The sequence below is a fragment of the Etheostoma cragini genome, chromosome 2 (assembly GCF_013103735.1).
Source record: "Etheostoma cragini isolate CJK2018 chromosome 2, CSU_Ecrag_1.0, whole genome shotgun sequence".
NCBI classification, from domain to species: domain Eukaryota; kingdom Metazoa; phylum Chordata; class Actinopteri; order Perciformes; family Percidae; genus Etheostoma; species Etheostoma cragini.
The window spans coordinates 23,177,707-23,189,340 of record NC_048408.1 but is presented as its reverse complement, the minus strand read 5'-3'; the positions used below and the strand labels follow the sequence as shown (position 1 = coordinate 23,189,340).

Here is an 11,634-nt window from a genome sequence, read left to right as displayed (position 1 = left end):
CAATTCAGAAGACAGACACTTTTGTTCTCAGCAGACATTTCAAAAACAGTTGCAGCATTCCATTTATTGCACAGCTGCTGGAACAGAGCCATCGTCAATGCTATTGATTTCACCTGTGCTTTTCTTCTGCAAGAACTTAAAATGTCTGCTGTGAAAAAGATTTGGACGCACTGACTTGCTCTCATATATTACGTACACTAATGTTTGACACGATGACAAACTTATCATTTTAAAAGGGAATGATGGTTTAAAACAGAAAGAGAACATGGAATAACGTTACAGATGATTATTAATTTTTAATTTGTAGGATGCCAAAACTCAAGACAAAAATGTACTGTATAATTTATTCTACCATTTTTTGTTTTTTGTGTCATTTAAAGGACACACGTTTGTGTTTAGCCAGTCACGTCTGTAGGTGGCAGTATCGAGATTTCAGCACAGCTCCCCGGGTCTCCATCAGATCTGGATGCTTTGAAAACAAGGAGCGCCATTAGGCATTTTAATCCTCATTATTACACGGTTCGCAGAAATATCGTTGACACAGAGGATGATGTTTCATTTGTTTCGTTAAAGTGATAGGATTATTTGTGAATTAAAGTCATTTGCTGTGTTTGGAAATGGTATATTCGTTGTTTAATTTGATATATTCATCTAGCCGTGCAGTAAACCCTTTCCGGGTTTTCAGAGCACTTCGGCGGTTTCCAAACTGTCACCGCTGCTGCTCCGCCGGGAGGAGAGGCGGGTAAAAATGTAAACACACACATTCATCCTCATGGAGATTTGTTGTTTGGTAGCTCGCTAGACTTGTAGTTGCTATTTTATCAGAAGTAACACGGCAGAGCTGCTCTACTTTTGCTTCGCTTACATCTTTTGATAATAGATATTTAGTTTAGATATTACGTTACAGACGGTTTCGTTCCAACGACCGCGTAGCTATCGTCAGCTAACCTAGCTAGGGTACAGCTCAGCAGCTAGCTAGCTAACGTTAGCAAAAAAAAACAATCAAAATAACGTACATATATTAACGTTAGTTTGTCCTTCAATTATCAAACGTTACCACCTGAGATATCCTGATGCAATTTGATGGAGGACTACGAGAAGTTTGTGCAGCGTCGTCTCTCCCATCTGAGGAAAAGTGAGGAGGAACACAGCAAACCTTTACCTGCATCCTCGCTCATCCGCTTCTATGGACAACCCATCCTTCCTCCCCTGGTAGGACTCAATTTTATGGTATTTGTGTTCTAATCAACATGATTCGAGGTTTAAACATTAGCTAACAAGATGCAGTTGATGCACTAAAAACAGTCGAAGGCTACACTAACACTCTGTCTCTGTTCAAATTTTTTTGAAAAGTATAAAATCATAAGAGTTATCTCAAGACACTTTACAGATAGAGTAGGTCTAGACCACATTCTATAATGTACAAAGACTCAACAATTCTAGTAGTTCCCGTTGTATACCAATATGTTTGATCAGACTAGTGACTGTGCTGGCATGTCATTGAGTAACTGGTAGTTTTAGTTGAATAGTGCTGGAACCATCAACAGAAACGTAATGAAAATGTGGTAAATAATTATTCATAGAAGTTATCAAGCAAAAATGTCATAAATTTACACTAAGTTCATTGTAAATAGGCGGCTGTGGCTCAGTGGTAGAGCTGCCTTGGTGGCCACTGAACCCCGAGTTGTCCCCGAAACTTCGCCATCGGAGTGTGAATGTATGTGAATGGTTCCCGTACTATGTAAAAGCGCTTTAAGTAGTTGTTAAGACTAGAAAACTGCTATATAAATACAGGACATTTACATTTAAAGTTAGTATAACGTTATATGGGTTTTTGAATGTTTGTACAAAACAAGCAGATTTAAGAAATTGCCTTAAAGAGGGCTCTGGGGATTTGTGTTGGACAGTTTTCACTATTTTGTAGACCAAACAACTAGTTAGGTAATCGAAAAAAAAAGAACAGAATAATCTATGATAAAAATAATCATTAGTTGCCAGCCCTGTTATTGCACATACTGTACTACACGACACCTAATGTCTGCTTTCTGATGATAACAGCTCTCAGGGGAGCAGAGAGAGAAGATGCAGCAACACAGAGATGCAGCACAGACAGCTGATGTCCAAAGAAAGTTGAAGGAGGATTCAAGAATGGCCTATGTGCAAACTATCCTACACAGTGTTCAGGTAACATAACTCCTCCTGGCTTTTCAGCTATCCTCTTGGCAAGCCTAATATGTTCCTATATTTGTATTACTATATTACTGCAGAGCAGTTTTGCTAAAGTATAATTTGGACTACTTAGTCCTATTTAAACATACAGTAGTTCTCTTGATGAATGGAGTCATTAGACATTATTTTCATTTATGTACTGTTTTGTCATGCACAACTTAGTTATCGCTGATCTCTTGATTTGTGTTATAAATTGTAGCTGAGGAAGACGCCAACACTGGAGGAGTTGCTTCAAGAGACAGAAAATAACACAAAATCTTCATATTCCCATGACAACAGTGGTGGGTCAGTGTCGCAGAGCAATTTATTCATAAGACCGACGGATGATCTTTCGCTTTTTCCACCAACCGGAAGAAAAGAACAGAATGGTGTTCCTCTTCCACCGTTGACATCAACTACATATAGTGCCTTTTTCACTTCTACTGTGACACCTCAGCAAAGTTACCAGGAAAGATGCCTTATTGACCAACATTACAAGCAACATGGATCACAGCCAAGTTCCCTTAATGGCGTAAGCCACCGATCAGTATCCTCCGGCTACTTGACCTTTGAAAACACCACCAGTGTCTCTGAAAGGATTAGTGCAGAGAGAGAGAGCCATGGCTTTGGCTCCTCAGACGGAGCTTATAAAAATAATATGGGTGGCTTTTTCCTTCACAGCACCTCAGAGACAATTGCCAAGATGCCAGATATTATTAGCCACCCTCCCATAGATGGAGAGGAATTAGAAAGGAGTGGACTGGAAGCATCTATTTGTAATAATATTATAGGAGTAAAAGACATTTGTTGCCCCTTGCTCCAGGAGGAATCAGTCATATGTGACCATTTACCAGTAGAGACATCTGATAGCAGGGATCTGGACAGCACAGAGGTTGAAGTTAACCTTCCCTGTAACACAGTACCCGACACTGAAGAAGATCAGCGTTTGGGCCGAATTGAGGGCCCAGTCTCTTCATTAGAAAACAGTGACATTTCAGACAACCTGGAGTCATCACAGACATCAAGCCCTCCTCGCATTCCAACGGCAGAGCTGCATATTCCACACGACTCCAGAGAATTCGAACCAGCGGACAACCATGTAGATGAATCAAAGCCATCTGAGGAGCCTTATCGTCTGAGCCTCCAGGCCTTGTTAAAGAAATCTCAGGAGTATCGGCGGCGCCAGCGGATGCTTAGGAACCAAGCCAAAACTACTAAAATTCAGGAGAGGACCCAAGAACAGACAAGAGCAAGGGCAGAGGAGCAGAGCCTCTCCGATAAGGAGAATGACGAGTTCCCTTACAAGGGAATTGTGACTGCAGATGGGAAGAAAACTAAAGAGAGGAGAGATACCTCACAAAATAAATCCTTGGAAAATGAGAGGGTGATTGAGAGTGAGTTTTTTGGGGAAAAGGCTAACTTTAAATCTCAAAGCCCCCACTTAACAGGACATGGAAATACTAAGGAAATAACTAGTGTTGAGGAGGAAACAGTCCTAAAAAATAATAAGCTGAACATTTCACAAGAAATCCTAACAGAGCCTAAACAAATGAACACCTTCCCCCAGCAACAGCAGCCCACGTCAATAGAGACCTTGCTTATTCAGGAAGCCTTTTACTTGACCAATTGTCCCAAAGCTTTTTATAGTGGAGTAGGGAAATATCACACAATCCCAGCCCCTAATTTCTGTAGGAGTCCTGTGAATTGCAAAAGCAAAGGCAGTATCCAAGATGGAGATGATGGAGAAGCTGTTAATGTGGCCAAGATCTCTAAGAGGAACGTTTTGGTGGATACTGGTTTGAGCGAAGACCACAATGTTGATGAAGTGAACCCGGGACATAAAAACAGTAACTCTGGAGTTCCTTTTACTGGGAATCTCATGGTTGAAGGTGATGTAACAAGCATTTCAGCCAGGAGTTCACAGCACATAGATCAGCTTGAGTCCAACCTTTCCAGTCTAAAAGTAATGATCTCTGATCTGGAGTCCACATTGACAGGGAACTTAAAGAATCACAGCCAAACTGAGAGCAACACTCACAGTGAGGTCACTTTTAAAGGCATCCAGCACTCTCGTCAAAGTGATTGTGACTACTGGGAGGACAAACTGAGCAATGTTGATGACAGCAATGAAGCAGAGCAAGACCAAAAGTACAGAGAGTGGCAGAGAAGACAATTATTAGACAATTTTAAGAACATGCAGGAAGATACAGAAACTGAACTAAACAATAGTGACACAGACAATGTTTCTCTCATAACAGAGGTAAAAGAAACTGAGGCAGTTAACGCAAGCGAGCTCAGACTAATCAAAACCTTAGCTACAGAGAGAGGAAAGGAAAAAGGGACATGTAAAGAAGGACTTGCAAAGAGTCACGGACAGCGTGGCGGCTGTAGAATGCCTACAGCGAAATGCATCCTCTCTGTGTCACAGCAGCAGCGAATTCCCAATGTATTGAGAAATGTGCCATCTGCAACCATGGTTTCACCTAACGTCTCTGTGCCTTTGGGTACCAGTAACCATCCAGTGGAAAGTAGGAATGAGACAGCTGTAGATGGTCACGACTCTACCTACTCAACATCTATCAACCAGTCGTATGATGTGGAGGCACCGTCTGGCCTGTGGCTCCTCGAAGGGTCAGGGTCCGACATGGGCTCAAAAGGTCATCTTGTTCAAGAGAAACATCTGACCCCAGAGAGTGGGGGTGAAAGTCAGGGCGGGGTATCCAAAGTCAAACGGAGGCTGCTCATGCACGTGGCAAAGGAGACCAGGAGTGCAGATGTCAGCAGAGGAGCAACCTCTGTGCTCAGACCCAACGCCAGCACTCCTAGAGGTGAGAGCAGGACAATAATGAGCCAAATAAGGTAGAGAGTATGCATCTGTCTGTACAATAGGGCTGCATAAAATATACACATTGTGAAAGGCTGCAACACATTGCGAAAATATCAGTAAAAAAACTTTACTTCAAAATGTAACTCATTCTTTTTTTGTAGTGGTGCATTTTAGTTTAAATCAAATGTTCTATGTGTTAATTAAAGAATATTAGAAATGATTTCCCTTCATTTGGTGCCAGCTGTATCCTTTTTCTCTTGACTTTTCATGCAAATGTGTCCACTTCCTTGAGCGTCAAAACGGCCATAAAGAAACCGCAAACCTTGAAAAGAACCTGGACTTACATGTTTCATGTTTCTTGTTAAATTCAACAAGCAATTTCTTGTATTTTAGCAGGAAGCGGCAGAAATGCAGAATTTACACACTTTATTATTCAACAAGGTTATCGCATACTTTTCCTCATATCTTGCAGCCCTAATGTACAAAACAGTCTTGTTATTGGGGTGGTTAGAGATTCTGAAAATTAAAATAGAAGTCATACATTACTTAAAAACCAGACATTAAAATAAGAACAGTAAATACCTTTTAGCATCTGCAGCATAACAGGAGTCCAGATGTGTGTTATTGTTGAAGGCCTACTTTAGGCAAAGTGCTCTGTGACACAACTCCATTTGTATTGGGAAGAAAATATCAAATGACTAGGTCAGATCAGAACTCAGCATACTCCTTGTCCTCAATGACACATAGTTTATTGTCAACAGTTTTTATTTACACATGTGACCACATGTTACAGTTGCAGAGCCTTTAGCTGCAGTGCGGTGGTACGAAGGTCATGGCGGTCAAGACAAGCAGGAGCAACTAAAACAGACCCACGCTGCTCAGGTGAGAGCCCTGCAAGATGAACACAGGAGACAACAGGAAGAACTACTGCAGGTGAGACACGATAAATGATTTGTAGTTGAACTTCAGTTCAAAATTAACAAAACATGTAGAAAGTACAGTAATTAGGTGATTGGGTGAATTAGATGTTATTGAGATTATGTGACGTGAAGCCAGATGTGTAATCTTAACCTCTTTAGGCCCTTTAGGGGATGTAATGTGCAACTTACAAGAATATGACCCACAACTGGTTGTCATCAGACATGCTGCTCCTTTCACTTTTGTCAACATGTAGGCCAACGTGTTGCAAGAATAAACAGGCTTGGCTAATGGTACATTAACTCTGTGTCTTACAGAGTTGTTTTCTATTATGGGAAAGATCACAGATGTTATAAATGTAGTTTCTTTTTTACAGTTAAAAGTTGTTATCAAATACCATGAAAAGACATGAACCACTGAGCCTACTAAGTATTGCCTGTGAAGCCAAGGCATGATATAGAGCTTGATAAACTGATATAGGTCTGGGCCATAGACCTCCAGTCTTCCCACTCTCAAACTAGTCAATCCCACACATACATCATCTTGCTGCCAAAAATACTTATTAGTACACCAATTCTGTTGCTGAAAATCAGTGTCTTTGCAGGTCTTGAAAAAGCTACATATGGGTCTGGTGTGTCAGTTAGTTTGTGCATGCAGGAAGCTGTTTAACCGTTTTTGTGAAGTTGGAGTCAGCGTCACCATCAGACTTGTATCAACACTGTTGCCACGTCTTATACAGTAGCTAGGAAGCGCAATGGGCAGGTGTTGATTTTTAGCTCTTTATTAAATTTGCAAATTTTTCCATAATTGTCAATAATGTGATATAGACGTCAATAAATAAATGTACTTAATGAGCTTTGGAAATTTAATAAGCACTACCGAAACCTGAGAAGAGTATACACAATTCACTCCTGTTTGAGTAACGTTTGCTAAAGCTGGGGTGGCCAGCTGTTTTAGGAAGGTATTTAGCCTTTTTAATAACCACGTTTACAGCTGTAAAGGCTGTGCGGAGAGAGATGAAAGGAAGAGAGAGAGAAAAGCAACAAAGATCCCAAGCCAAAGCTGAATAGAAGATGTTGCTGTTTATAGTTTGCGTTTTAGTCTGCACAATTCATTTTTATAAAATTGCGATCTTGATTCACCCTGTTTACAAATCCATTTTTAAATAGGTTTTTTAATGTATTTATTTAAATTGTTTATTTTATTTATTTGTTTTATGATGACTTTGATTCTCATTTTAATTTTACGAGCCAAGTTTTGGCGTTGCAGAGTTTGTCCACCAGAGGGCGCGCTGCAACGTTCCTGTTAGTAATGCTGTTTTTTTTTTTTTTTGTTATTGTGTTTTTGTTCAAAGGACTTTAAGTTTCATCTCTTAAGTTTGTATTTTTTTACATTTTAATTATCAGAACTTTAATATATTTTGATGTTCCTCTGTTCTGTTGTGACGATAAAACAAATTTTATTTTTAAATAACCAAATTTTGGAATCTATATCGGCCTTAAAAATCCTACATCGGTCGGGCTCTAATTTATAGCAGTAAAAGTGAACCCTCTCCTTGATTTGATGGATTGTTAATGGAGAAGGAGAACAAGGAAATGAGTCAGGGAAAATGAAACGCTACCAAGCCTTGGCCGAGTGACGTGTAGTTAAATTTTTTGGGAGGTGCATGTCAGGCTACGGCTTAGGGTCCGCCGTAGACGCAGAGGAGTCTGCGGGGGTACGCCGTCAATTCTATGCACAACCATACAATGGCCTATGGAGCATGCTTCTGGAGACCGGGGTCGTGTGCAGACTATAGACATCTGCTCATTACAAGAGACCTTCAGACTCTCCCCAGTTAAAAACAACACACAGGGATTCTACCATAAATGTTTCATTACATCCCTAAGAGGCGAGCTGGCATGGTCGCCTGTTCCTGTGTGTGTTTGTGTGTGTGTGTGTGTGTGGGGGCGGGTAGGGGGGTCTTCAAGGACGCCTGCTGTTCTCTGGCAGCCAGTTCTTGTTTCTTCAACTAGTGTCTGTATTTGTACTTGGCCAGTGTCCTTGCCCTATTAATCACAGTCTCTGTTTAATTTATGTATCCTTAACAACAATATAATTAACGTAAGCTGTTTAATAAAAAGACTTCTTTTTGACTCCCCTATGTCCTTCCATCATTTGCGTTGTGATGAGAGAGCAAGCTGGCTGGATTCTGGTAAAGGGAGGAGGGGACCTAGGGAATTGACACAGAAAAGGAAAGGATAATTTGTTTAATTCATGAGCGTCTGTGGTTAAGTGCCAGATCGTCCCGTTGAGTGCCACAGCTAATGGTCCCTTCCCCTTCTCTTTTTTTCCTCTCCTTGCATCCCTCTCTTTGTTTTGTGTCATACCTCCTCCGTCGATTTTACTCTCTGGCTCTATTCATTTTCTCCATCTCTCCTGTCTCATAATCCCGTCATCCCTCTCTTCCTTCTATTCTCCCTCCCTTATCTCATCCCTCTTGCCTCTGTGACCCATCTCTCCCCTTCTGTCTATTTCTCTCTACCCTCAATTAATTTCTTCCTCCTGCCTCATTTGCTGTCCTTTCTAATTCAATATTTTCCAACCTTGCCTTCTCCCAAATGCACGCATGTATGCATAAAAACACACACCCATGCACTTCTCCTCCTATTCCTTCCCTCCACCCTTATGTCTCCTTCTCCTGTCTGTCTCTCAGGCATTGGCAGCACGTTACCATCTCCTCCAGAGCGTGTCCTTCCCTTGCTCCATGTCAAGCTCACGTCTTCGGGACACGTTGGCAATTTCTACCCTCTCTCAGGTATCCCCATCACATTTGTTGATGCAAAAGTCTTGCTTATCCTTGTTCCCACAATATTTTTTTATTCATCACAAGCTAGTTAAACACACCTGGGTGAAATACTTCCCCCTCGACGTCTTAATATGTATCAGTAACCCCTCTTATCTGTCATTGCTTTCTCATATGTATTCAAATAGAACAGCTCCGCTTCACTTAGATTATAGTTGTTCAACAAATGTGTCCCTTTAATACATCTTTAGATAAGTGAGTGACACATTATTATTATTATTATTATTATTATTATTATTATTATTATTATTGTGCTTATAATTCTGCTTATTATTCCCTATCATAATAATGAGCTATGAGTCCACTTGTGTGATGTGATAAACAGATGCCAACCGAAAGACCTTGAGAATCTTTGTGGGAAATTAATTGGTTGTCATTGATGGAATTAGCATTCTCCTCTCTATTTCCCTCTGGTCCTCATTATTCACCCCTCTCATCACTCGTTCTCCCCACTTCCTCCGCTTCCTTAGCCATCCAGCCCACTCTTAGAGCATTGCCGCCCCCTGCTGTTAGCAGCTGTGAAAGGTTTTCTAGCTCGCAGGCTGCTGAAGACTGAGAGAGTGGCGCAGCTGGTGCGCACCATCAGGGTAAGTAGAGACGGAAGTCTGTTGTATGTCTGTTTCATAAAGGGAACAAAAACATTTTGTATACATATTACAGGTGTGTGTGTGTGTGTGTGTGTGTGTGTGTGTGTGTGTGTGTGTGTGTGTGTGTGTGTGTGTGTGTGTGTGTGTGTGTGTGTGTGTGTGTGTGTGTGTGTGTGTGTGTGTGTGTGTGTGTCTAGGACACACATCAGTTCCTGCAGGCCCTCCAGCGGCAGAGCCCTGGCAGAGGAGAGTTCCATAGCAGACAGGACCTTTTATTGCAGGAGAGAGTCACTCTGCAGGTATTAAAGCAAACATGTGTTGTAAACACCTGTTAACCTTTCTCCTCTTCTCTGCTTCACTGCCAACTGAGCCATTATTCCCTCTATTAGCAGTTACCACAACAGATTCTATGATTACACGCATTCATTCAAGCCATCGTCTGCTCTGTAATTGTTTCCCCCTCCAGCTGCGTGCTGCACGTTATGAGGTCCACGACATATTCTTCAGCCTGTCAGCTGGAGAGAGGATGCAGTTGATCAACTGGGACAGAGAGCTGGCCAGAGAGAGAGAGCTCAGACGACAGGTAACCTTTTCTGAAGCTGTATGTGAGTTGGATAAATCCTATACATAGGAATGTTAATTTCTTACTATAGATAGTGAAGCACTCACAAATAATGCCAAAAAGACAAGCAGAATTATATGATTTTGTACCGTTTAAATATATACTTTCTATTGCTACATGTGAGTATTATATTATAACTTGTGGGTTGTACAAAGACTTACCTACTGCTTTTTTGCTCTTATGTGTTTGTGTAGAATGGGCATACGGGCAATCCCAGAGGAAAGAGTTCTCTGTCAACTGCAACACAGAAGTCACTGGAGAGGAAGAGAGGCATGATGTGCGTTTTCACTGGATCTGTACTCCTTTCTCTTTTCTTTAGATTTCTGAATAGCTCAAGTGTTTTTTTGTGTGTGCACACGTGGAGACAGTTACAGCCAACAGTCACAATACAAGATAAAGGAAGCTCTGCGCATCAGTCATCTCGGAGCTCCAACTGGTACCTCCACTCTGATAAAGACATGCTTTATGTTGAAAGATTAGTTGCTGCACCTAATTAAAAGCTCCTACTATAACCGTGTGCTCCATATCCCACAGTGACAGTCCAGTACAAACCCAACCTATGAAAACATTCAAAATCTGCACATAATTTATTCCTGTGTTTTGCACATACAGTACATTATTTTAATGCAATCCGAAGTTAACAGTATTGTTGCAGCCAGCTAAAACAAGCACTGTTCAGCTTAATGATTATATTGCACTATAGCTTTTTTAACAAGCAGTAACTTTGTCTGTGGCTAAAACCTGTCTTCTTTTCCCTCCAGAATCCAGAAAAAGGTAGCAGAAAGGCACACAGGAGTTGTGAAGAAGAATGGACACAATACTGGATTATCTGCCGAGCAGCCAAAGGAAACCAAACGAGGACAGTTAAGAGCAAAACCTCAGAGGGTCCCTAAGGACACTTACTCCTCCAGACCACGATGACACTTTCCTAACTGGCCCCAGTGAGGACTCCTAATCAAGCCTCTAGCGATTACATGAATATTGTATTAAAAAAAAAAAACACTGACGCCCTTAAGCTGACTCTTAGCAGACTTTATGACATGTCGTAGCAGGAAAAGCACAGGTGTAATGAATAGCACTAATGATTGCTCCATCTCATTTGCATATACCAGTAAGCCAGTAGTTCCAAACCTGGGTGTCATCTTGTGAGATATATTAGCACAGGAAAGGAGCAAAAATGTACACAGTCTATGCAGCACAAGTAGACTTTCATTTGACTTACCGGATGATTTTACCTCTGTGTAAAGAGTCTATTAATCAGGTTATTAGTTCAGCTGTTTTTGCATGTTAGTTTTTTCCAGTTTTCCAATGCTAAATCTATACTTTAGGCTAGACCAGCTCCAGATGTATTAGCACATATTGAACTTTGTTAGTATTGAATTTAAACATTTTGTAGGACAGTGTGCTCACTTATACAGACATTTTAATATCCATATTAGTGTTAACGCTAATACTTGAATAGTGTGTCACTCCCAAGGGTTGCCCTTAAATATTTTTGTAGTGTATTGGGGTCACATGTCAGCCAAAAAAAAAGTTTATTCTTGGAAACTTTGGACCTGTTTTATGTTATTTATTTATTTGTGGTTGTATGGTAATAAATATTTCTTAACCCTTGAAAGTTGCTCTG

At 40.9% G+C, this 11,634-nt stretch overlaps 1 protein-coding gene across 3 annotated transcripts; it reads left to right on the top strand.

Annotated features, from left to right (window-relative positions):
* The first annotated feature begins 448 nt into the window (after positions 1-448).
* si:ch73-100l22.3 lies at positions 449-11,621 on the top strand. 3 transcript variants are annotated; one of them, XM_034895484.1, is made up of 10 exons: positions 451-1,212; positions 2,059-2,184; positions 2,429-5,036; positions 5,829-5,968; positions 8,649-8,750; positions 9,269-9,385; positions 9,583-9,684; positions 9,852-9,968; positions 10,202-10,284; positions 10,769-11,621. In XM_034895484.1, the coding sequence occupies exons 1-10, from the start codon at positions 1,084-1,086 to the stop codon at positions 10,926-10,928; spliced, it is 3,684 nt and encodes a 1,227-aa protein (XP_034751375.1). In that variant the 5' UTR covers positions 451-1,083; the 3' UTR covers positions 10,929-11,621. The 3 variants fall into 3 exon arrangements, 2 of the variants coding, with proteins under 2 accessions (XP_034751375.1, XP_034751383.1); XM_034895492.1 differs by lacking the exon at positions 8,649-8,750; XR_004659803.1 differs by lacking the exons at positions 9,583-9,684; positions 9,852-9,968; positions 10,202-10,284; positions 10,769-11,621 and having other exon boundaries at positions 449-1,212; positions 8,126-8,750; positions 9,269-9,351.
* Positions 11,622-11,634: the final 13 nt, after the last annotated feature.